The 25,571-nt window shown below is 43.4% G+C and overlaps 1 protein-coding gene across 1 annotated transcript in view; it reads right to left on the bottom strand.

Moving 5' to 3' along the window:
* Window positions 1–14,390: 14,390 nt before the first annotated feature.
* The window catches only part of st6galnac3 (ST6 (alpha-N-acetyl-neuraminyl-2,3-beta-galactosyl-1,3)-N-acetylgalactosaminide alpha-2,6-sialyltransferase 3), a 59,198-nt gene continuing 48,017 nt past the window's right edge, over window positions 14,391–25,571 (bottom strand). Inside the window, exons 4-5 of the mRNA XM_035171349.2 lie at window positions 21,114–21,221; window positions 14,391–19,521 (exon numbers count right to left, since the gene is read on the bottom strand). Of these exons, the coding sequence (XP_035027240.1) occupies window positions 19,332–19,521; window positions 21,114–21,221 (298 nt within the window). The 3' untranslated portion in view covers window positions 14,391–19,331. The remainder of the gene's footprint in view (window positions 19,522–21,113; window positions 21,222–25,571) is intronic.

Consider the following 25,571-nt stretch of genomic DNA (forward strand, 5'->3'; position numbering starts at 1 on the left):
CCTCCATCTAACCATGATTGCGGTTTGGCACGGTGGTACAGCGCTGTGTCACCTCACAGCGAGAAGGAATCACGGTTTGAACCCTGGTTGAGCTAAGGACTTTAATGTGTGTACTTCGTTTTCCTCCCACAGTCCAAAGACGTGCAGAGGTTAGTTGGAGACTCTGGATGTGAAAGTGAGTGTGAACGGCTCGTCTCTGCAGAATCTGTCCTACTAGTTTATTGTTGATTTAATGAGTTTTATTAACGATCGGAAAAATCAGTACGTTCAGTATTAATCAACAGCACTAAATATATAAACATGTAACAAATCTGAAGTGAAGCTGGCGCATGTTTCACCCCCATTTTCCAGTGATTGTGTTTAATCTGCTTATGAAAAACCAGGTCCTCGTGGGACAAGGGACAGAGAGAGAGACTTCCCAGAAGTAATAATCCACATCCCTGTCGCCATCAGAGTGTCACTGGGGAATAATGTGCGATAACACAGCGTGAGGTTGGAAGGCTTAGCAGCGACAATAACAACGACAACAACAGCAGCATATCACAAAAGCAATTTCAAATAACGGCCATCTTTGAAGTGTGCACTTAGTGGAGGGCAGTGAAAGAGCTCCTGGTTCCCTGAGCTTTAACAGGGCTATTTAGACAATCTAGCAATTCGGCAACAACAGACATCTTCAGGTAACCACTGCATGAATCTTTATATATTTATGTATTTGCACTGGTACTGGAGGGATTTTTACACTTAAGTAAAACCCAATACAACACAATGCCCCCCCCCCCCAACGACCCAATCAGCTGACCGTTCAGCGTAACCTCCGAGGGTTTGAAAGAGAGCACAGTCTGTTTAATGTTCCACAGCTTCTCTCTGGAAACAGGACGAAAGTTTAACAGAAGTTCAACGAGCGCCGAGAAGAGAACACGAGTTGAACATGGCAGCACCTGAACTCTAATTCCCCCTGAGTAGATAAACTGCTGGTTTTTATCTCTCGGTCCCTCGACGGGAAAGGAGAAGACAATTGGAAAAAATAGAAAGGCAATCAAAAATTTGCAGAATATAATATTGGAAATGAGGAAGCGGTGCCTGATACCTTCTCTGATTCTCCTGAATGTGTCTACGTTGAATTGGGTTGTGTGGTGTTGTGATGACACAGAATCTGACTCAAAAGTAAGGATCACACCAAACAATGGAAGCAAATTCAAGAGTTCAAAAGTTTACTGGCAAAAAATCAAACTTTTTACATCACCATCTTGTTCCTTACCTCCGTCGCCAAGCAACATGTGTACCGTTTGAGTACTTCTGACGTTTTTCGCCTCCTTTTTGACGCCATTACCTCTTTAAAAAACAGTTTGTCACGTATCCACAATGAATCATGGGATATATTTCGGGCCGGGAAGGATCCACCTGGTAGAGCCTCCGTTGCTTAGTGGTAGAAGGACAAATTTGTTGGCTGCGTTTGGAGGAAGCAAGTCGGCACATGTATATTGTGGGGCGATACGGTGGTGTGCTGGTTCGCAGGTTCCCGGTTCGAATCCTAGCTTGGGCGAGGACTTTTCTGTTTGAAGTCCCTCCCACAGCCCAAGACTGTTTGTTTGTCTCTCGCCCAATGTCGGCTAGGATTGGCTCCAGCTTCCCTGCGACCCCTCGAAGTATAAGCAGTATAGAGAACGGATGGATGGTATATTGTTCAATACTTCAAACAGGATTTAAATGAAAGGATTTTTTTCCCCACTTTGTTGTTACAGATATACGGTAACTCCAACACTGGCGTTAATACATTATAGATGACACGCTTGTGAGATAAAAGGATCCACCCTTCAGTGTGGGTTTGTAGGAGCTGCTGTAAACACCGAGACAGAGTGGTCAGTAGTTGCAGTCGGTAGTAACCGTCCTTTTTTCCTCCTTTTCTATGTGCTACTTAAAGTCTGTGCTTGTAATTCTGCCGGAGTGATGTCTCTTTACCGCTGCTATACAAACACTCGGAGACCCAAGGGGGGAACACTTTGCACAAAAACTCAGAATAACAGGCGCCGTATAGCAGACCTTAACTCGGGGTATTTTAAAAACAGGCTTCAGTGTGAGTACCCGTGAGGGGCCGGTGCTGATCACAGCTGCGTGGGCATCTCATCTCTGTGTAATCTTACCATGACAACTGGGCCACGAGCAGTCATACAAGTTTAAAATGCAATCACCATGCAGGCAGGCAGCAGCAGGAGCACGTCGATCGATGTAAAAGGATCCCGGAACACTGAGGTTGCAGCGTCTGATTGTCAGGGCCAACGTGACGATCATGATGATGGCGGCGAGGCTGCTGCTGCGACGGCTGCTGCCGAGCACGTGGCCGGTGTCGGATGCTGATCAGCAGGTGTTTACGATGCCTATAACACGCAGGAGGGCCCAGGCCCCCACTTATTGCCTGTCGTAGGCCGTTACATGGTTGATTGTCTCGGGTCCGCACGGGGACGATATTTCTCCCTTTTATGTTCTCTCTAATCTGCGGCAGATCTGTATCCCACCTCTGATTTATGAGTGAAAGCTGCTCCCTGTGGTGCTGCCGGAACGAGACCTTGACAAGGGAGCCTGACTGGCTTTTTGTCCCCTCCGTAATTAGAGAGTACATCTAATTCCCCCTGTTCATTACCCTTGGGCCCAGAGACAAATGATGAGGACGCCTGTTTTTTAACGCGGACTCGCTGGCTGTCCCGTCCGGGTCGACGGCTTATACAAGAGTCGGGAGACAAAAATCACAAGGTAGTTTAATTATCAAACCATCTTACAGAAAATATGGCAGAGATTTTTATTTCTCCCTCGCACATCCCACTTAGAATACACATGCATGTTTCACCAGTGGATTGAACATGAAGGGAGGATTTAAAGGACTAGAGTCACTTTGCATTATGCATTAGCCCACTTGTCATAAATCATGCATATTTTATACAAGTCTTCTAAACATTTTGCAAACCATTATAGTTTCTTTTGGATTTTTTAAATATCTGTCCACCATCTGGATGAACTACTGATTTACTTTCATTCCATTTATGTAAATATCTTAGTTTGAATTATTTATCAGACGCTGGGAACTTGATTGAATTCATCACGGTGAACCTCTAGTCGGCATTTATCCATAAACACAAAGCTACACTCAACAATATATTTATCTTTCACGATGGGTCAAAAGATTAATCTAAAGAGCTCACAGGGACAAATAAAGTTCACTCCCGATCCAGAAATAGAGCTATTTAATTTATTATTATTAACCTACTGTTTGTTTCACTGCACCGAACAGCAGAGAGAAAGTCAGCAACTAGATTATGAAGAAAATGAAACATGAATGCAGCTAAAGAGCCCAGATTCTACCAGGGAGTGGACACACACACACACACACACACACAGACACACACACATAAATCAATGCATCTTAGTGACAGCGTAACACAAAACCCAGAGTACAACCAGAGTAAAGCTATTATCATCCCACCCAGTCACCCATGGTGGAAACATCCCTGTCATCAGCAGAACATGCAGAGACCCTGGTGTGGCCCTTTTCACTCGGCTGGACACAGTCTCCATTGAGTTGAAACTGAATTTGACCCCTCTCGTCTCTGCAGGAATGTGAGAGACCGTTGTGTCTTTGTCTGACACACACATTGTTAACACGATGAAAACAGCTGACACATAATTAAGGGGGAAATTAATGGATTGTATTACCGGATTGGAGGAAAGAATGAAGCCCATTCAGGTCGGGAAAGTAGAAAAACAAAACCGGAATTCAATTACACGACGTCATTCAGCAGAAGCATTCTTGTGAAAATAACTCTGCCCCTTTACCGTGTCAATTAAAGTCCTCACGCCACAATCTGCTGGTGTGTGTTCACAGTTAGTGTAGCAGGACCAGCGCTCGGTCCAACAGGGCATTTATGTGCTCTCCATATTTGTTGACTGTGGACATGTCAAGAATAGGGTGATGGGTGTGCTGGCCTTTAATTAAATTGTTCCCTCAGGCATGATGGAAGAGGGAATCTAGTTTCAGGGGTGACTGGGCCACGGGCACACGGGGGGGAACCGACGCTTTGTGAAGCGCCGTCTCTCCTGCGTTTCTCTGCTGGAGGTGAGACAAACACTCCGAGTGTGACATCGGCAAATGGGATCGTAGCTCGGTGGTGATGCATCAGTGTCCCCACCCCGCCCCTAATGCAAGCAGCCTACCAACCTCAAGGTAAACGTAAGTGGTTTGTATGACATTGTGGGGCCAGTGTTTCCCAACCTGGAGACAAGAGGGAGAAAAACAGATCAGTTAAAAACATCATGAAAGTATTCATTACATTTTGAAGTAGTGCTTGTTTTGTCTTGTGACAAGAAAATAGTTCCACAGGGTTCTGTTCTTGGTCCACCTCTGTTCTTGTTTATATATGAGTGATTCACCAGGATCATGTAAAGTAGCAGGTTTTCACATATATGTCGATGATTTGATTTGATTTGATATGAGTTTATATCAACATGGTTTGAAAACTAATTTCTGATAATTTATCGTGCAACTTCTTGGTCGTAGACAACTTTTACAGTAATAGATCCTATTAAAAATGTAAAACTTGAAAATTTGGGATAAGGTAGCTGAAATCCAATGATAATATATAATGTTTTGGGATTCTAGTTTCTAATATTAGTCTTGTATCTTGGTACATAAATGGTCTTTTTCTAATAGATCGATTAACATACTTCTTACGAGCAGAAGACAAAACAGATTATGTTTATTTTTTGTGGGGTTGTGTAATTATATAAAAAGCCCATTACATTATAAATGTGTGTACATATATATATATCCATACATATATGGACACACTGCGTTGGTGTGTAGGAAGGAACAAGAAGGCGGAAAGGTTGGACGGCCGTACTCTATAACATCCAGTCTTTCTCCTTTCCTGTTCTGCTTTGGAACATATTGTGCTGCGTTTTGCTGCTCGGGCTGAATCGTGGGATGTGATAAATGCTTATTGGTGCTACTTTTATTGCTTATTTCAGCTATAGTGCACGGCCATTTTTAACCCAATTCACCTAAAGAACTGCATTATTCCTCTTCTCTGTTACATCAAATCTAGGTGTAATGCAACCTTTCCCAAATCGTTACTGGGCTCACCGCCATTAACTTGTCCACTCTCCATCTCTGCTAATGGACATTCACATTCGTGGCTCTAATGTCCCATTCTCAGCCCCTTCCATTTGAATCTTTATTGAAAGTCGTGCTGAAATCCAAAGAAAACCCCCCCCCGATGGTCAGTGGTTAGGTGGCAGATTGTGTGCTGAGTAATTTCCACACAGAATGAGTTTTTCCTCCAACCTAATTTCCCTCTGAACAGAACAACCTGGTCTCCTTGCCACCCGAGCCAAGAGCTTGAAGTCCAGACTCCCTTAAATGAAGCCGTCCCTTCTCCTCTCTAATGTCTCTCCCTGGTTATAACTAACTGAGGCTCAGGCCAGGAGCCTGTCTCCCTCTTTGGCTGATAAATGGTTTGGCTGAACGAGTAATGGCTAATTAACTTCCTGAATATGATTGTTTATCTGACTTTATGATCTGTCTGTGTGCCAGTGTGTCTGCCCGCCTGCCCGCGCTTCGTCGGTGAGTCTGTCTGAAGGCGAAACCGGGGCGGCTCCTGCATTAGCACAAACTCACCAGATGCTCTGGCTGCATGCTCCACGCTTTGTGCTGGCAGCGAGCCACTGCTCCTGCCTCACTGGGCTAATGTAAATGCACCATCTCATCATCCGGGCCCGGAGGGAGGCACAGTCGTCTGCCCCGACATGCTTACTCTTGTGGCGGAGGGGGGGGGGAGAAAGTGGGCCAGATGCTCGGGAAGGTTTCCTGGGTGACGAGGGAGCTATCAGAGGTCAGGAGTGAAGGGCTGCAGAACAGAGAGCGTGGAACCATTTGTAAAGCTGTCAAGAGAGCGAAAAAAAAAACCCAAGGTAGTTAAATGTGCAGTCATTCTTTCAGGACACATATCAAACTGAAATGTGCCTTTTAAGTGTTTCTGAAAATGTAAAAATCTGGTTTGTAAATGTTTTCTTCACTTGGCGCTCAATGTAATAACAGACCCTGTAATTTGACCTCAGTAAACAGAGCTGCTCTCGTCTCCTTCCACTAACTTCTTCCTCTAAACGGCAGGAGATTGATGAAACTAGCTTCGCTCGGATGGAGTCCTTGATCTCTGCTGCTGAGGAGACGTTACAGGAGGAATGTTTCTGTCCAGTGATCCGACTTCTCATTCAGGGGGGGGGGGGGTGTCCATGTGAAATGAAGTATCACAACCCATGAAGACCTTAATAGTGCACAGGACAACACTGTGTTGCACTCAATCAGTGACAGATCACAGAATTAATCAGGGCACAGAGACGTGTCCCCTGTGATGATGAAAAATTACAGAATCAGTTCTTTCACTTCAAAAACCCAGCTGTTCAAATTATGAAGAGAGAAAAAGGAGGAAGTCAAGTGAGGATGAGAATAAATTTGGACTTTTCTTTTTGTTTACTGTTTCCTACTGACACTCAACATTGAGTTTCTTATGCCCAAGGCCAAGTGTTATTATTTTTATCGTAACCATAACGACAAAATGTCTCCTAAAAGCTTATTTATCTGAACAAAGAAGTAAATTTCATCCGAACTATTTAGTCTTTAATAAACCACTCTACTGGAGTACACTCATTCACAATTTAATTTGTTTCAAACTAACAAGGGCATGTCTCATTGTCCCTGTTACTCTTTATTAGACTAAGTTTTTTCATAGGTGATTTATTTCCTCAAACACAAGTAATTCCAATGAAAACTGCTCTGAGATCTGTAAATGCATTGCTTTAGCAGGTAAAAGTAAAAACTAGCTGCATTCAGACAAGTGAGGAAAATATGTTTCGTAATGTGGGAGAAAAATACCAAGAAAACAATCCACCATCAATCATCACAGAGGTGCTGTTCACTGTTTTAACTGAGTCGTCACATTCTGTTGTTTCCTGTTGTCCAGCTTCACAGCTGAGATGAACTACTTGTCACGAAGGCTCAGACACCTGCAGGCAGCAGTCAGACACATACACAGCCCCGATGCTGAAGAACCACGAATCCTCGCTTTGCTTTCTCACAGGATGCGTGATTGGTTTGGACAGATCTAATTTTTCGTTTCTGTAGTGCGAGAATCCCCCGTAGAGATCAGTGCTGCCTCAGAGGAACGGACAAAGACAAAGTCAACTGCTTAGCACACGCGTCTCTAACTCAGGGATGATAACCCTACAGTAAAGTTTGGTTAGAAGGACGACGGCTGTATGTGGCTGCGCTGTAATTTCGTTACCTTGCTTCAGGGCTGGAAAAGCTGCTGTAGCTGGGAGCATATTTCCAGCAGAGCAGGGATTCATCAAACTGTCAGTGGGTTCCAACGTTTCACCACGTTGGCGAGCACAGTGGGTGGAATCCTTCATGTCTTCAGCTGCCTGGCGCGGCCGCAAACGCACTGTGAACATTTCCTCTCAGCGCCTGTAAAATCATACTCATCACTCAGATAATTGGAGGCAGCTTCTTATCTGATTTCAGACAGACCGTGACCTGGCTGTGGTGGAAGGGTTGGCAAAGCTGGTTTGTGAAACTGGAACGGTGCCCGTGAATGTACAGTTTGTGGAGTGGTCTGGAAAATGAAAAGTCTTTCATTAAAAGGAGCGAAATCACTGACCTCAACCGGAGACAGAGACGGAGCCGGGGTGAATGTTAAGTACATTCAAAGTCCGATGAGGGTTTGCAGACACAACATCAGAATTTTCTTTCGATTCAATTTTATTGTTTCTCAGCTTCTCAGGGTTGTGGCTTTTAAATCTGTTGTCAATAATGAGTGTCCATCACTTCACCAAGCGGTTACTATATGTCCGTCTGTCTGTCTGTCCGTCCATCATCTTCTGTTTATCCTTTGAGAGACACGGGAGGGATGGAGCCACATTGGACGCCACTATTGAGTCTAGTTCTACACCCTGGACCGGTCGCCAGCGGATCCCAACGCCAACATACAGAGACTAACAACAATTCACGCTCACATTCAGAGTTATTTCGATTCTCAGGTTAACGTGTGCTGCACATGGAGGGAAGCTGTCCTCATGTAGAACCCTCCTGCCGGGGGGGCGACACTGATAACCCATGCACTACTGTGTTGCTCTAACCCTTCAGGTGCTGTGTGTGCGTATATGACTCCTACTAGAGTCCACATGTTCGAGTGCCCTTGGTGAAAATACTGAACTTGGTGACTGATTGCACAGTCGACCGAGTTATTGGTTAAATCACGGAGTCGAGAGCTTTTCCAATTAGGAAGAACATTACTTACAATCAAATGGCTCGACGGGGGGACAGGCAAACACCTTGGTTTTCAGTGTGTGTACTTGTTACCTTTTGAGGACCTTTCCCACTGACCTTGTCGGGACCAGTCGACCTCATGGGACCAAAGTTCTGTCCTGATGAGGCGAAACACAACTTCTGAGATCCTGGTTAAGGTTTAGTGGTAAAATGAGAACTGTGGTTGGGCGAAGGTTAGGGTTAGGTATGAATCGGTCAGCGGGGCATAAAACACAGTGAGCACAAACATAACACGAACAATTAAACCCAGTAATCATAACAGTTTAATGATAAGCAGGTTGCCTGGATACCAGAGAGTGATCACCTCTATTCTAAAAGTCTGCAGAGGCGTACCTCTCCGAGAGGGGGCGCACTGCATGCATTTGAAAGATGCTTTTGTCCAGAGTGACTTGAAATAACCGCAAACACTGGATTGCTCACATAACTTTAATCGAAATTGAAACTTATGAGCAAGTAGCAGCCGAAGATATGTTTTTCAGGAGTTGATTTAAAACAAAACAAAATGAGAACGACTTGTGAACTCTGTCAAACAGCGGCAGGACTCCAACTGAATGTTCCTGTTGTTCTGTGTCTGCTCGACACAGTAAGAATGTGCAGTGCAGTGTTTTCAGCTTTGACACGTTTGCAAAAGATATAAATTAGCTGCAGCTTTTAGTACTTAAGCATTAAAAGATAGTTCTGATAAGGAACGATGGCCCTTTCCAGAGGTTTATAATATTTATTTAATAATTGAAATAAAATGGCATAAAAAACACATTTAAATTCACTAGATCCAGATTTGTATTTGGATGTGCACCAAGTTTCACACACTCATAGATATCTGTGCTGTACTTACTTGATTCTTGCTGTTCTGGGTTTGTAGCCTCATGGTTGAATTCACTTACAACGAAATGTAATGTGACGTAAAAAAAAAAGTACTTCCTGTAGTTTCTGAATAAATATAATGATGTAATAAAGTACTTTATTCCCATTAAACCATGAAGCGGTGCCTCAAATCTGTGCTTTAGTAAGTGGTTACCACCTGCTGGGCTTCCTGGTGCTGCTCAGCCGCCTGCAGCAGAAGATTGGAGGTGAACTGCAGCTCCCGGGGGAGACTGTGTGTAAAAAGTAGGAATGTGAGATACGGCGTGTTAAGAGGAAAAAGTGTTAACTTCCACAAAACTTTCCCTGTCACCGAGCGCTCCCCTTGATCCTCATGCACCTTGAAAGCAGCTGACGCCTCGCAGCGGTGTATTTGACAGAGCAGTCAATCACTTCTGTCGCCCGTCGCCCACACCGGGACGTCATCGGCATAAAACCTCAAATGCACTGGAAATGAATAAGGAAAACCTGTAGCTAATGTATTTGGAGGAATATAAATAGGCATCAGAAGGGGGGGTGATTGATTGAGATGAGCGCAGGGGAGGCTTTCTCCAGATAAGACCTTTTAGAGCAATTCAATTACCTGCAGGCTCACACAGAAAATGTAGGACGTTCTCAACTTTGATTACATCAGAGTTGATGAAAGGATGTAAACAGGCTCGTCGAGGGAAACATTATTCAGCTTGTGGTCATATTTTACACGATCCTTTCTCAAGTGGATGCAAAACACTCAGTTCTGCTGTTTAACTGCTTGAGTTATTGTGGAACGTTTCCAAACGCAGACTCGGAAAAAGAATAAACCTCGGCTGTCCGTGACAGTGCCGGGATTTATTTAGTCAAAACCACCGATGCAATTAGTCACAGTTGAATGTTTTCCTGTTGCCTCAGATAATATGAAAATTGTTGACATTCAGTGTCTGCGTGTTCACTTCATCCTTCCACTGCTCCTGACTCCTGACAGGCTCAATATGCTCAGAGAGAGTGAGGATGGGGGGTGAGTGACGACCGGAGGAGGCGGATGTAATCAATATAAACATGAAGCAATTACTAAAGCACTCATATTTCTTTAGGGAGGTTGGTGTAAAAACGCGGCGATCAAAGCGATGTCTGCTCCACGCGAGTCATTAATGAGGCACCAGAGCAGCTACAGGGATATATTGTTAAAGAGCCTCTGAGAACCCTGCATGGAATAAATTAAAACATCTTCACAATGTTTTAGAGATGGTTTAAAAAGTTTACCAGACAGGACTGGCAGCTCAGTCCCACATTTATTCATGCTGCTAACTGAGGGACTGTCTCTGAACTGGTCGGCCACTTTGAAACCAGTGAAATACACCAATTAACAGAAACTGGCCGCACACACGGGCGCAAAGTGCCAAGCGGACGGGATAGAGTCCAAAAAAAAGCTGTGACGTTGGCGCACATTCGGTCCACAGCCGTCACGGAACATGCAAATGAGTGGCTGCAAAAACATTCAGAGAACAAACAAACAAACACAAACGGCATCTGAGCCCCGTGCGCAGCTGGAGATCATGGCTCGGGGGAAGGTGATGTGTTGTGATGTTTCCCTCATACACCTGGCTAATTGGCTGCGTCTGTCAACAAACTACAAAACGGTCATTAGAGCAACAAATCAGGAAAGAAAACACGGGAGGGGTGAGTTTTTCATTTGAGAGAGCAGACAGACGTGGACTGAAACGTCGGGAACAGGGAGGGCTACGTTCAATCATCTGTTAGAAACAACTCAGATTTAAGGGACAGGAATCATGTGATGCAAATGGGGATTTGTACAGATTGTGTGTCAGTGCCTGTGAGTGAGAAACTGATTGGGATGAAGGTGAGACTTTACACAGAACAGCTTTTACCAGCCTGACAACAGGCACATGGATGTTTACAGATTGATTCGCTGAAGAGACAAAGTGCAGGAAAAAAAAACACCTGCACGCTGGGATTTAACTTTTTAACATCCAGTTATTAAAGAACCTCAACACAATTAAAAAGAATGATTTGGCAGGGTTTTTAATTCTCGATGTAGACGTTTAACCCACAGTTTTTATTCATAACCACACAATTTTCAAGGAATTCTTATTTATATTATTATTATAAGCTTTGTTTTATATGGCAGCACGATGTGTTGCACATATGACATCATTATAGGACTGAACGTGCTTCAACCGAAATTAGCACTTTCCTTTTATTTACCTTATTTATCTCCCTCTTTTCCTTATGTTTTCCATTTATCACCATTAAGTGTCCCTGAGCTACGGTGCTTTTGCATATTGTCGCACCATCTGGCCCTCGGGGAGCCGATCTTCTCCCAAATATGTTTCTGGGGTCAAAAAACAAATGTGCGAAGGCTGAAGTGAAAGGATTCCAGCTGTCTCAGTGACCTTGCTCCTTTAATCTGTGCACATAAGAGCAAAACACTAACGCGTGCCAGCTGCCAGCAAAAACAGGAAAAGACTCGAGATGAGAACCAGCAAGAATAAATACGGGATAAAGCTACAATTTAAGATGAGGTGAATGAAACTCGCAGCAGATTTGATTCTCTTTGTGTTTTTTCGTCCTTTATCCAACAGCTCATTAGTTTCTCTGTTGTTGTAACGCGTGCAAATTACCTCATGTCCATTCCTCCCAATACTCAGACACCCAGGTCCCTGTGCGGCTCCACCAGCAGCTCCCAGCTACTTAGTTATTAGTTAATACATCGGCCAGGTCCTTGTTCTGTTGAGTGTCAGGCTTTCATGGAGCAGGAGCCTGTCGGTGTCTGACAGTCTTATGTTCATGTTTTGTGTCTGAGCTGCTGAAACCAGTCGCCCCTGCAGGGACGAAGTCACTGTGCTGCAGCTCAAACTGTCAATTAAGCCTGAAGGCGCGTGATGACATTATCCAAACATATTGTCCCTGTGCCCTGGAACGTTTTTTGCACAAGAGGACGAGATTGGCATCCTCCTGGGAGCAGCGTGATGGGTAGAGGGGTGTTTTTCTTAATGAGACAGAGATGATTTGCCATTTAAATAAACCCTGTGCAGCCGCATCTTTAGTTAATGCTGAGGCTGGAAAGATCCAGACTCTGGTGATTGAGCTGCATCGCAGGGCTCCATTCAAGAAGGGCTCATATGGTGGTGGTTACTACGTTTTAAATAATCACTGGGATAATGAAATGTTAGGGTAAGATTTAGATTTTCAGGAATAATATTGTAACCATCAAGGTAGACTCACCACAAACCATGAGATTATTTAAAGAAAAACTGTTTTATGAGAAACACGACACTTCCCACGCTCATAGCGACGGCTGTGATTGGTGGTAGCGATACGGAAAAAGTCTAAAGAGGCGAATTCAAGAAGCGCTGGAAGTCGATTGAAATCATTCTCAATGGTTTATGGGATGTGTGGTTCCTGCACTCTCAAAAAGATGATGTACTTTTTACGATTACTCGTACTTTTAGCGTTTTTTCCAATTTCTTTGGCTTCGAATTAAATATTTTACAGACACGATTCATCTCCTGGCTGGTCGGACTGGTTCCAGGATTAAAACTCTGTTCATGAGGATTTTCTGAAACCTCAGTGGAGAAAAAGAAAAAAGATACATTTTACTACCAGAACCAGAGCAGTTCTGAAAGTGGGCAGTCGATGTTTGGGGACAATTATAAAAGAAACGTCTCAAGTGGACCTTGACTCGGTTCCCTTCGTTCTGACCAAACAGACGTTAAGAAGAATTGGGTCGTTCTACTGGTCTGAACTCATGTCAGGGCCCAGTCAACCCATATTTAAAGGGGAACTCCACCTATTTTACACATATAGTCATAATTATTATTATTATTAAGTGTGTTTCTAAAGGAGTTTTGACAAAATGGCCCTGATTCGGTTGTCAGGTTGCTATGGGGCTTTAACTCGATATATTTCAATGGGTATATAATTGCCGTGTGGAATCTTTTCTCTTGCAATGTTCTTTTCCATTCAACTAAGTGTCATGTTTTTGTACAGCAGGTTTTAATTTCACTATAGAACTGGGAGGACACTGGGGCACATACCTCCGCCAAGGCCAAACAATCCCACACACGTCCGCCATTCTTATCCAAAGAAGAATAAAAGGGAAAAGGAAGTTGTGTGACAATCAGCAGCAAATTGTACAACTTCATGGCTCCCAAATACACAAATGAATCTATTTTGTACACAAAGATCCACAGTTTGATTCCTGAAAAACGGACGTAAATCTTTTACTGTTAAGTAAAGATAAAACAAAGTCCTGTATCTGCCCCTTTAACCAGATCTGCACCAAAATATAAAGGGTTCTACTTCAATGGCTCCATCCCTCCAATGTTAGGTAAAGATTACTTTGGTACTTTTCTATGTAATTCTGTGAAAATGTAAACAAACTGACACGAGTGAAAACATTAACCTCCGTTGTGAAGGATTTCACAGGGTCCTTCAATTCCATTAACTGAAAATTAGGCCTTCAAATGTCTTAAATGGATTTAAATTTTAGGTCTTCAATATGTTAATGTGCATTATACTCTACTTTGCACTTTAAAATTAAGTTTTTTTAGAGAAATAGTTCAGTTTAATAGTTCGTAATGTCTCCATTTGTTTCTCAAAGATACAGATACGAGCTTGATATTCTTTCATATCTGTCGCAGTTGACATACGTCTTAAGTTTCATGAATTAATCTTAATTCTTAAATTTACTTATTGTCCTTGCTGTTAAAAAACCTCACACCCAACCCTAAACACACTGGCTGCATATGAGAGCTGAAAGAAGTAGGAATACACCAGAGAGGGAGTGAGAATAATCTACAGTCAACTCACATCATTCTTGTGTTTTTGGAGCTTGACCTTGGATAGAAATCTATAAAAGTAGCATAGTGAAAAGCTGGAGTGACCCCTTTTAATTCTTAAAAGTCTGTGGCATAAAAACCATGGATGTAGGTATTATTATTTCAAACCGGTGTTTATTTATGCAGAGGTTACATAAAAAGCCCAAAACTCCGTGGAGCTGCGTGAAGTCGGCACATCGCTGATGTTTGAAGAATCTCCTGAGACCCCGGATTTGAGAGGACAGCTCAGCTCGAGCTCCGTTTACATAACGTGAGCACATCTCACCAGGTTTCTCACACTCGGATGCTGCTTGTTCAGAAAGGGACTTAATCACATGAAGGGCTTTTAGGTTCTCTTTAATCCCCACAGTGAATAAAAGACACAGGAGACAGAATCCACATCTGTAAAAAAAACAAAAAACAGTCACATCTATTTTCAGCTAATGTAGACGGCAAAACGACGGAACAATACATATAATCACTACTTATTTCGACAGAACGTATACATTTCAATCACCTGCAACGATCCATGCAGCTTTTGGATGTTATTTTTCCACCAATAAAAAAGGAGCGTGTTAGCCGTGTTAGCAAAAAACAACTTATCTGATACTTTATAACAACCTCAGTGTTATATTACATTCTTTGTAACTCAAACACACCCAAAGTTACACGTTTCACAAGGACACTTGACCAGAAACAGAGGAAAGTGCTTCACGACACAACAAATGATAATAGTAAGACATGCACACGGGAGAAAATGGAACAAAGTTCTCGATGCAAGAAAAGCATTTGAGGCGTTTGAAACAAAAAATGGCAACAAGTAGGAGAGTCGGGAGGGAACGAGTCAAACGGGACCCGAAAAGGTTTCGACCTGGAGTCAGACAATCAAAACTCGCCAACGGCAAATTACCGTCGGCAAATTACCTGTGATCACAGCAGGAAAAGGAGCCGAAGCAACGAGAGCGTTTGAAAAACGGTGAAATCGTTTCCACAGTCCTCGAGTTCCAGAAGTTCCACTAACAGTCTCTGTTTTAAGCGAAGCGACCTTCAATTTGCTTTGTTTTGTTCGATGAGCAAACAGATGGAGCTCGTTCCACCACCACCTCGGTTGCCAAGCAGCTAAGGACGAGCTGCAATTGTTTTTTCTCTTGTTTTTTTTACCGTTTGCATCAACACAGCGAGGGACAGAGTAAAGTCTGAAACTAGCTTCAGAGCTCAGAGCGTGAGATTCGATCATTTAATGATCAGTACAAAGTGTGGATGAAAACAAAACAGCCAAAATCTGAGATTAACAAGAATTCAAAACATGTTAAACGAGACATTTGATGCTTTTTCAGGCTTTTAGTGAATATAAACTTGTCTAAAAATGTTAAAAGTTGACCAATCACACACAGAGGGGGCCAGCTGACCAATCAGAGCAGAGTGGGCTTTATCAGGAGGGGGGGGGGCCTTAAAGAGACAGGAGCGTGTTTGAGAATTGTTTGAGACAGAGGCTGAAGAGAGGAGCTGCAGCAATGTGAGCAACGTGATGTGTTTTCTGAACATTAGAGCATGAAAACCTTTTCAAGTAATGACATCAAAATTATGAACATGAGCAGATTATGTCTCCTTTGAAGGAATAGTTTGATATTTTTAGAAATATAATTAGGGCTGTTCACACGTTTACTTTGAATAATCAATAAACCCCATGAGTGTGAACTGAGACGGAGGCAAAAAAAGGATATTTTTAATTTGAAAGAATGATTGTTAAGTTCCAGCAGATATTTTCAAATATTAAACGAATACTTTGACATTTTTAATTGTACGCTTATTCAATTGCTGGCAGAAAGTTAGATGGGAAGATTGATGATAACATTCATACGTCTGTAAGTTTGATATGATGCTGGCGCCAGTTCGCTTAGCTTAGCATAAAGAGTTGTAAAGGAAACTAAATCTGCCAAACGTAAACAATCTCTGAAATTTAAAATAATCCTACTTATAAAATAATTCCCCCCCCCCACAGTTCCCACCCGGGTGTCAGAGCGGATGTGTGAACCATGAATGATTCATGGGAGCGGATACAAGAAGGCGTATCCACCTTAATATCCACTCTAACACATTCTCGCAGTGTGTTCTGAGAACAATGGGAGTGTTTGTTGATCAGAAAATAAGTGAGTGCGCAGCCTGAAGCAGCAGAATGTGTTGGCAACACGCGACCTGCAGCAGGAAATGGAAGCTGCACACAAAGCACTGCATCGACAAAAAACAACAACATACAGCAACCATTATTAAACACAACAACAAAAGGAGGATGAACAGAGGGAACACAGTGCTCTTATTCCAGTTGTGAGTTAAACAGTTAACACCTAAAAAATCTGATCAAATGTTTCTCCACGCAAAAGTTAATTTCCTATGCTGGTGTGTGGCGTTTTACAATTGACGGTGGCTCCTCTGTGCAGTTAGAGGTAAAAGCTGATCGGTGGGAAGCTGCCAGACGACTGCACAATCACAGGCTGAGGGGAAATGTGTGTGAAATGTGCAGCGGGTTGTGTGAGCTCACGCTCCAGTCTTCCCAGGTATCATCTCAAACTCGTCCCTGAGACTCGGCTCGGATCGTCGGGCTTTCTGGACACGAGAAAAATAACTCTGCGAGATGCTTCTGCTTTACATACATCATGTGGTCGGATACTTTGATCCGCTCACGCTGAATACATCTCCAGCTTGTGCGTCGTCCCGGAGGAAATCCGACCCGTGACCCCGCGATGTGTTACGGCCAACTCCGATCTGCCGAGCGACACCGGGGAGGAATTTAAAACAGGACGTTTTTACATTTTGCTGATGCTCTTGTCAGCCAGGTCGACTCTTAGCGAGCGACAAGGTGACACCAGGACGGACGGGTGTTGAGTTCTGAGTTGGTAGGAGAGTCTATCGTGCGGGGTTGTGTCGCTCTGTCGGGAGAAAAACAGATTTTTTTCTGCTCTTGATGTGGAAAGAAGTCAAACACGTTTCTAAATATGCAGCAGACACACAAAACACCCGCGAGCACGACTCCGGTGACGTGCAGGTCAACGTGCGTCGAGACGTCGGAGCTAAAATTGGGCTAAATGTGAAAGAAGTGTTTGAACTGAGCAGCTTCATCTGGGTCTTTACATTGCGTCTCTGTGAGGAGTTTGCACAGTTGTCATGGAGATGCATATTGATATGTATGCTCCATGCATAGCAATTTTACAACGTCTGCAAAGTGCACGCAGATGTTCAATCTTGACATGAAGGAAAAAAGCAGTTTGACAAAACAGTTCCAACTATATTTGCTTTAAACGTTTAAAAGTAGGAAATAAACAAACTCAGAAAGTGAAACTGCACTGAACCAGTTTGTTTTCCACTTCATCTGTAAAACCATGAAGATTCGGTAAAGTGGAGATAAGATCAATTCATTAATTAATATCAGCAGCTCTGTTTAAGACACTTGTTTTTCGACTTTATTTTTCTGCACTGACAAGTATTATGTTCAGATGTCAAAACTGATTGTAAACAATATATCTCACTGCGTAGGTTGGATCACTTTGGAATGTGCAGTGTAACTAAAACAGTAATTAAATCCAGCCCAGTGGTAAATTTGAGTCACTTTTTTAATTGAAAAAATACTTTTGTCAAACATTTGTTTCCAAGGTCAAAGATGAACCTTCATGTTTTAATTTACCCACAATGCTTCGTACCTTCTGTCCTTTAAACAACAAATCAGTGCTTACAGAGAAATGTATGTGTGATGGTTAAACAGTGCCGAGCGAGATGGTGAAGCTCAGTCATCACGTCGCCTAATTTAGAAGTCCTGCGACACTAATCACAGGAACGAGCGGGAGTCACGGACGCAGCCCGAGCGTCTCAGCCCACCTCAGCCACCAGACAACCTACACACCTCAGCACTTCACCGACGATTCTTCACTGTCCTGGAACAGATGCTTTCAAATGCAAAACAGCCGGAGAGCGGGAGCCTCGCACGCCGTGTCCAAAGACAAAGGGGAGGATGTGTTCGCGCGGTGATGCTGTACACAAAGAGGCACAAAGCTGGACGAGGAGACGAGCGAGACACCGGAGTGTGAACACCTTCTCCTGCCCCCCCATACAAACTGCAGAGTATATTACAGGCACAAAATGATAATACAATACAATTAACTTCGAATGGTTTCACCGCACACATTAATCTCTCCCTCAGCTGGGTCACAAATGACTTTCCTCCCTCCGTAAGGATGGGCTTTCTAATTGCACGTGGCTCTATATGCTGTGATGCTCGCTCTGTCAGTGGCACGCTCACTTAGCGAGCGCCGGGGACTCATCCCTGGTGCGGAATAAATAAGAAAAACCATCTGGACATCAAGCAAACGCCAAAACATGTCTCTTGAAATGCAATTTCACAGCATTGTATAAAAAAGCTGACATCTTGAAGCTGTGCGAGTCGAGACACAGCGTAACAACCAAACTATAAAAAAGCAGATTTACATCCACACCTCTGTTTCACCTTTGGAGGACGACTGAAATCTGTATTTTTAGTTTTTTTTGCTCACTTTGTGTTTTCTTTTTCAAATGACCTTGTTTTGTCGAAGCGTCTTCAAACGAAGCCGAGGGAATGAAAACTGACAGACAATCTGCTTTCGATACTCCCTCAGTCAGAGATGAAGGCCTGAATTATACTCGTTACAGATTAATTACAGCCTGACAGGAGGCCGTCACGCAGAGGAGACGGAGCGGCCGAGCTCGTCAGACTCCGACGTGACTCAGATCCTCTTCCACTACCGTCCTGCAGAAAGAAAATGTAAATGTGGCCTTTGCGATGTACAGCGCCCGCGGACATCTGAGCTGCTGAGGGCACTGCGAGTTGAAGGATGGTTGTTTCTTCTTCATGCTGGTTTTCTTTTCTTTTTTTTTGTTAGTCTTGGAGCCATCCTTTGCTGAACTCACAGAGCAGCGAATGGATCGATTAGTCAGCGCAGAGCTGTGCGCTGTGCACCTCCCCCAGCTCTCAGCTGCAGGAGAAAAGGACTAAATGTTCAAGAAGCAGAAGATATGATTTCTCTGTCGGACCTTAAATCCGTCAAACACACAAGTGGCTGGGTTTAGGAGGCACCACCGTAAACCAATCAGCCCTGAACAAAAGGTTTTGAGAAAGATATGGAGTGAACGAAGTGCTGAATTTGATATTTGTGCACATTAGGAAACTTGCTCTCTGTCGGTGTCGAGATTCAGTTGGTCTTTGACGACGATGGTGATGATGAAGATGTGGTATCTCCCTGCTGCTTCAGCCAGGGTCACGACAGCTGCCACGGTGGGTTGAAGAACTTGATGGCGTGAGGCTTGGCCCACTTGGCGAACACCGATTTCTCAGTGATGAAGCGGTGTCCTCCGTAGGGGGCGCTCTCGTGGAGCACGTACTCTGCGCACTCGTCCCGGCTGCCGGCCTCGTAGTAGTGGTAGGGAACCTTCCTGTAACCCTCCGTCCTACAGGGGAGAGAGCAGAGGAGAGAAAGGTTCATATCCCAGTCATCATTGTAACTCATTTAAAGATCTGAACATATTCCATCATTCATTACCTATAACTAGTCAATTAAGAGTTTCCAATTAACCTAACCCGGGTCTACATGTCTTTGGACTGTGGGAGAAAAGCATAGAACCAAGAGAAAACCTCCAGAGACACGGGGAGAACAAGCAAACCTTGGTTTTGTGTGGCTCAGGTTTACAAAGCTGAAGGTCCTTCAGCGATTTGAATGGAAGCTGCCCTGTGAAAGGTTCTCTACCTCAGCAGGGTTAATAAAAACAACACGGAATCGATAAAAACAGGTGCAGTGGAATAGATTCCTTCTGTATTTTGTGCTCGCTTTCTAATAGCGAGCGACGGCTTTATGAGAGGACGACTCTTGAAACAATTCCACTGGCAGAACGAACACAGAGAGAAGAGAAAGAGGCAGAGCGGCAGCCAGTGAGTCCACAGAGAGACGGTGGCTGAGTGCCAGCGAACGACGCCGCACAGCCCTGCCGCTGCCGCTCCTCTCCCGGTGTCACACGGCCGTGTGCACCAGCGCTAACAAATAAATTAAATTTCCTCCTCTGCACCTGTTGAAGTCCCATTACCGCTCAATTGCTGAGGTCAATTCGGACTAAAGCTTCGAACATCATCACACAAAACATCACTTCTTCTCGTTGTACTGGAGCAATCGACTGTCAACACTACTTTGTGTGACACTAAATTGTCCATTCGGAAACTCAGGGAAACTCAATATCCTCCCGTCTCACACAGGAAGGAAGGGAAATAGGCGAGTGACAGGCAGAGAGAGAACGAGGAGGCCTTAACTGCCTCAGTGAATTATAAAATCCTCCTGCGCTGGTTGAATTATCACTCTCTCTCCTGCCATGTGTCGGGGGCAGTTTTTACTTCAACTCCTGCTGTGCACGGGGAACACGGAGGGGATAAAAGGCTGGATTTCCACCAAGCATTAGGTAGAAGCGTTTGATTCGGGGATTGAGGAGCTCAGGTTGAGCTGCGAGAGCGGAGGGCAGACGCAGGGAGGGAGGGAAAGAGGGAGGAGTCCATCAGGGCTGAGATGACTGACTGAGCAGCCATGAGCACAGCAACAGCATCTTGTTTGTCATCCCCCCTGCAGCCTCTCAGCCAGACAGTAATCACTCAGCCAGCAGTCAGAAAGAAGATGACAGGCCGACATACAAATAAAACTTTTAGGCAGAGGGGGAATTGGGTGCAGCAGCAGCAGCAGCGGCAGCCGCCCGCAGCGATGGAGACTCTGCAGCCTGCTGGGTATTCGAGGCGGGAGCCCCTAATGGTATTCACGGCACAGAGAACCCAATATGGATTTCAGCATAGAAATTCAGCCATTAAATCCAAACGGAGGCAGTGGAAATATATTCCAACAGGGCAGTCCGCGGTTATGGGAGGCTGTGATTGGCCACCGCTGCAATGAATGTGAATCTAGCCTTCAGAATTGTGTGGGTATATGTGCATTTTTAATCCCGACATGGGAGGGAGCAGGAATCAGGGGCGGTGTGTGGGTGGGGGGGGGTGATGGTTGGTGTCTTACTTGCAGTAGGTGTCATTTATCATGCCGTAGATATGGATCTCTTTGCACATGTCCATGGCGAGGATGAGGGTGAACCAGCCGGTGCTGAGGTAGGAGCCGGACTGGATCCTGAAAACACACACAAATGCAGATGTTTTAATGTGATATCACACAGTGTATTATTATAGTTATTATACAATGTGATGATCAGGGACTGAAATTATTCAAACAGCCTCAAAATAACCTCAGCGGTTTAAAAGATGTTGATGTAAATGTTTGTACAGGACAGAACGATGACCGTGAGGTATGTAACCGTTTGTCTTTCAGTTTGAACTCTTTTAGAAATCGTAGTTCTCTCAGCCTGTGATGATGCTTGTGGCAGTTTTCTTTCTTAAACTGTAAAAGTGACCCACAGGAATTGAGCTGCGGCTGCAGGACTCAGGCTACAGCCACACTACTATGTTTTCATTTAGAAACGTCCACATTACTCCAGAGTTTTAGAGCTGCTGGTCCAGGTTTAGTTTTAAAACTTCAGGGCTGCACTTTAGTCTGGAAACGATGACGCACACTCATGACCTCTTGCTGATTGGGTCTTTTTGGGTCATGACGTAGCTTTCACTGATTCCTCAAGCTGCTCCACGGCAGTTGCACAAAGAGCTGTTCACCTGTTCTTTCATAATTTAGCTTGATTGGAGAATCAGTTGTTGTCATGAGTCCCAGGCACCGCAGCTACAGAGCACTGGTCACCACCAATATCGAACGTTTTAAACCAAACTCAACACTGCACTTCCTTGGGCCTTGTCCAACACACATACCAAGTTTGACGCTGATGAAATGATCGGCTCTCGAGATAGACGAGCCACAGACAGACAGCGATTTTCCTGAAGAACATCGAGACGATCATCAGATACACAAACCAGGCGTCTTTCAGTTTGTCTAATTTTCAGAACCCACTTACGATTGTGAACATTAATAATTCAAGAGGCCGTGTGCATTGAGGAAACTTCCCTCCTCGATATGAGAGAGAAACATTTCACTGGGTTGTTGAACAGCTCACCACAACAAGCCAACTGCAGCGTGTTATCCCCAGTGAACGATGCAGGAACCCAGTAGGCCAATCAATACGAACATGTATAATCTTTTCATCAGCACCAGACTCGTGGTGTTTCAGTTTTATGACCTATCAAAGTAAAACAAATACAAGCTTTGATCATCTTCACAACACGCCGCTGGGAGATGCATCAAGGTTTTTTTTGCTGAAAACCGGACTTGTAGCATCTGAAGTGGGTCATAAAGTACCCCCCAAAGCAGAGGGCCCCTCACTCCCCAAGGGCCCCGCCTCTAAGTAATAAAAAAAATACTATCAGGAGCCGGAGCCTTAGACCTGGTATAAATTCCTGAGTGTGCACAGCATGACTCTGATAATGATGCAGGGAGAGAAATGACAGTGTGGTGCAGTATCGACAGAGAGATTATGAAGGAACCACACAGGTGCCACGTAAAACCTTCTATTGACAGAGATTTAACTGGAAGAAATAAAAAATAAAAACATTTACAAAACCATTACAAATGAATTAGGGATGCAGCAAGTGATTAGTTTCACTATCGACCTGCAGATTATGTGGTTAACTGATTGTTTTGTCTATAAAAGTGCCTGTGACCATTTCCCACGGGGGAGGTTTGTTCACACGGCTTGTTTCATTCAACCAACAGAAACATATAGATACTATAGATTTATGATCTTATGAAACAAAAACACCATAAAACACCACATTTACTTGTATTAAATGACAAATAATTACTTGATAAACGAAATATGTTTTCTTGTTGATCAGTTAATTGATAATTGATCAGTTAAGCCACATATAAACAAAATATTACACTTTCTATTTATCAGTATTTTATAATATTTAAAGAGTCAAAACAAAAATGGATTCTATTTAGAAATTAACATATTAACCATCAGTTAATTGGTAAAAATAAATGAAAAGGTAGATCAGTTAAAGACTTTATCAACATATGTAAATTGATCATTTAATTTCTGAATTAACTGAAACCTATTTGGACAGGAAATCATTTTGACAAATAAATGAATTGCTTGGCCTCAATTGTCTTCCATATCGAAGATGACCAAAAAAAAATAATACCACCGTACTTTCCAGAAACAGCAAACAAAAGAAACTGCAGAATTTAAGTCAAGTTTCCTAAAATAAAATCAGTGTTTTTGTTCTGTGATGAATTCTGTCGGACACAAAGGTGTAAAACCTGTCTGTCATTGTGTGAAGTACCATGGACAGCTCCTGACTCGCTGCCGGTTCCCAGGATCAGCACCTTGGACAGCGGTCAACACAAACTCTTGGTTCAGATTTGTCAACAATTTCTGAACATTTTTCACTTGTAATCCCGTAAGAAAAATCAAGGAAACCTCACTTCACTGACAGTGAGTGTAGGTGTGGATGTGAATGTGAATGTTTGTTCCTTCTGTACGTCGGGCCTGTGGTACACTGGCGATCCGTCCATGTTGTACTCCACCTCTCACGCTGTGTCAGCTTGTCTTTAGAGGACAAGCTTCATGGTTAATGGGTGGATGTATGAATCACAAATAATTAACTATCAAACTTCTGTCTCATCGGCGTGCTGTGAAAGCAGCGAGATCGATGCGGGTTTGAATGACTGAAGGTTAATTTCAGACCGTTCAAGTCCAGATGCTCATTGTTCAACTCTCCTCATCACGGAGGAGCGTCTCCTCCACATTTCTCATTGTGTGTGTTGTGTAGCAGAGATGATGGAGAAGACACCTCATTTCTTGCCTCTTGTCAAATGTCTATTAATACCAGTTTTTCCATTTACATACAATTATGAATTATGATTATCAGCGATTATGAGCATAAATCTAATGAAAGCAAAGATAAAAAAGATGGCGGGGGGTGGGGGGGTCGGGTTGTATGAATGGATTAATGAATTTGCTTTAAGTCCTGTGTCCAACATGTTGCAAGACTATAATTAAAATGACCTGATAAAAGCTGTGATTTGTAAGAACAACACATGTGCAGCAGGTTCAAAACCGAAAAAGTGTAGGAGAGAAATTAATTCTCACTATATTTAATTTGGTTTGATTTATTTATGTGTCTTCAAAAACACATTTTTCCTTAAGATGCAATGATTAAAACATGATCCACGGAAAGTGAAACCCAAGACGGATAAAAACAGAAATAAAATCTTTAAAACCCAATAAAAGTTACAGCAGCAAGAGGCCATCAAAACAGACTCATATCTGGTTTTCATTTCAAATTCCTCGTGTTACAGTTTTCAACCTCACCAATACTGACATCACTCAGGATGCCAACAACTTAAATGCCACAAAAAAGTCTAAACATTGCATTCGCTGGGTTCACACACACACACGATGCTGCTCTGACCTCTTTGAATTTATTATTATTTATTCCAGAGTTGCTGCAAATGTTATGCAAACACATGCATCGTGAAATGCAAAGGGGTCAAATTGAAACATAGGAAAAAGAAACATTTACATACTGACGGTTCCACGCTTCTGTCTCTGCTGCTGTTAAACAACGAGCAGGATGCAACCTCTTGTTCAAGGACACTTGGACGAAGCTGTTTATCGAACCAGCGAACCTTCTGACGACGGACAGTCTCTCGAACCACACGAGCACCTTGATGCCGCTGCTGCTCTTCCTCGTGAAGTACGTCTATCTCCGGTGCTCAGCAATAATCGCTGTGGTGTTTCTGCTCTACATTCTAAGACACCAGTCAAGTGGAGTTCTCGTGTCCTTGTTTTCCAAGCTGATTGGTTTTTCCAGAGGTGGTGCATTTATTGTATTTTCACCTCCACAAAAGGAGGTTTGTGTTCATCTGTGTTTGTTTGTTGGTTTGCAGGATTACAAAAAAACTATTAGACGGATTACAATGGAATCTAATGGCAGGATTTTATACAGGAAAGGAAAGAAACCAGAAGATTTTGGTGCAGGATCCAGGATTACTTTCCACTTTCTTTAACATCTTTGTGTTCCTCCTAAAAACCCTAAAAGCCACTGCACACTTGCACCATATGGTCGACAAACAGTGAGATACGACCAGGTGATTAAAGCATTTAACAGCTAAAGACACCGATTTTTACCTCAGGACGTAAAAAGAAGAGTCACAGTTGGACAAGAATTCAGATCATTGTTAATGATGTTTAAATGTATAACTAAAGATGTTTTTCATACAAACAAATATGAGTATTTACAACACAATATACTTTTATGATTTGATCGTTGGTGTATGTACAGTAGGACACTAACGTGACCACACAGGAACAACCAGAAATTAATTTAGAATCCAATCAGCAAACTAAAGACTTCATTACTTTTAAATGTGTGATGAGGGCTTCAATAGTACTTTGGCGTTTGAGTTTGGAAGGACCAGTAAACTCACACACACACACACACAGTTCACACACTGGGGCCACGGGGAGGC

The sequence above is a fragment of the Hippoglossus stenolepis genome, chromosome 11, assembly GCF_022539355.2.
Source record: "Hippoglossus stenolepis isolate QCI-W04-F060 chromosome 11, HSTE1.2, whole genome shotgun sequence".
Taxonomy (NCBI): domain Eukaryota; kingdom Metazoa; phylum Chordata; class Actinopteri; order Pleuronectiformes; family Pleuronectidae; genus Hippoglossus; species Hippoglossus stenolepis.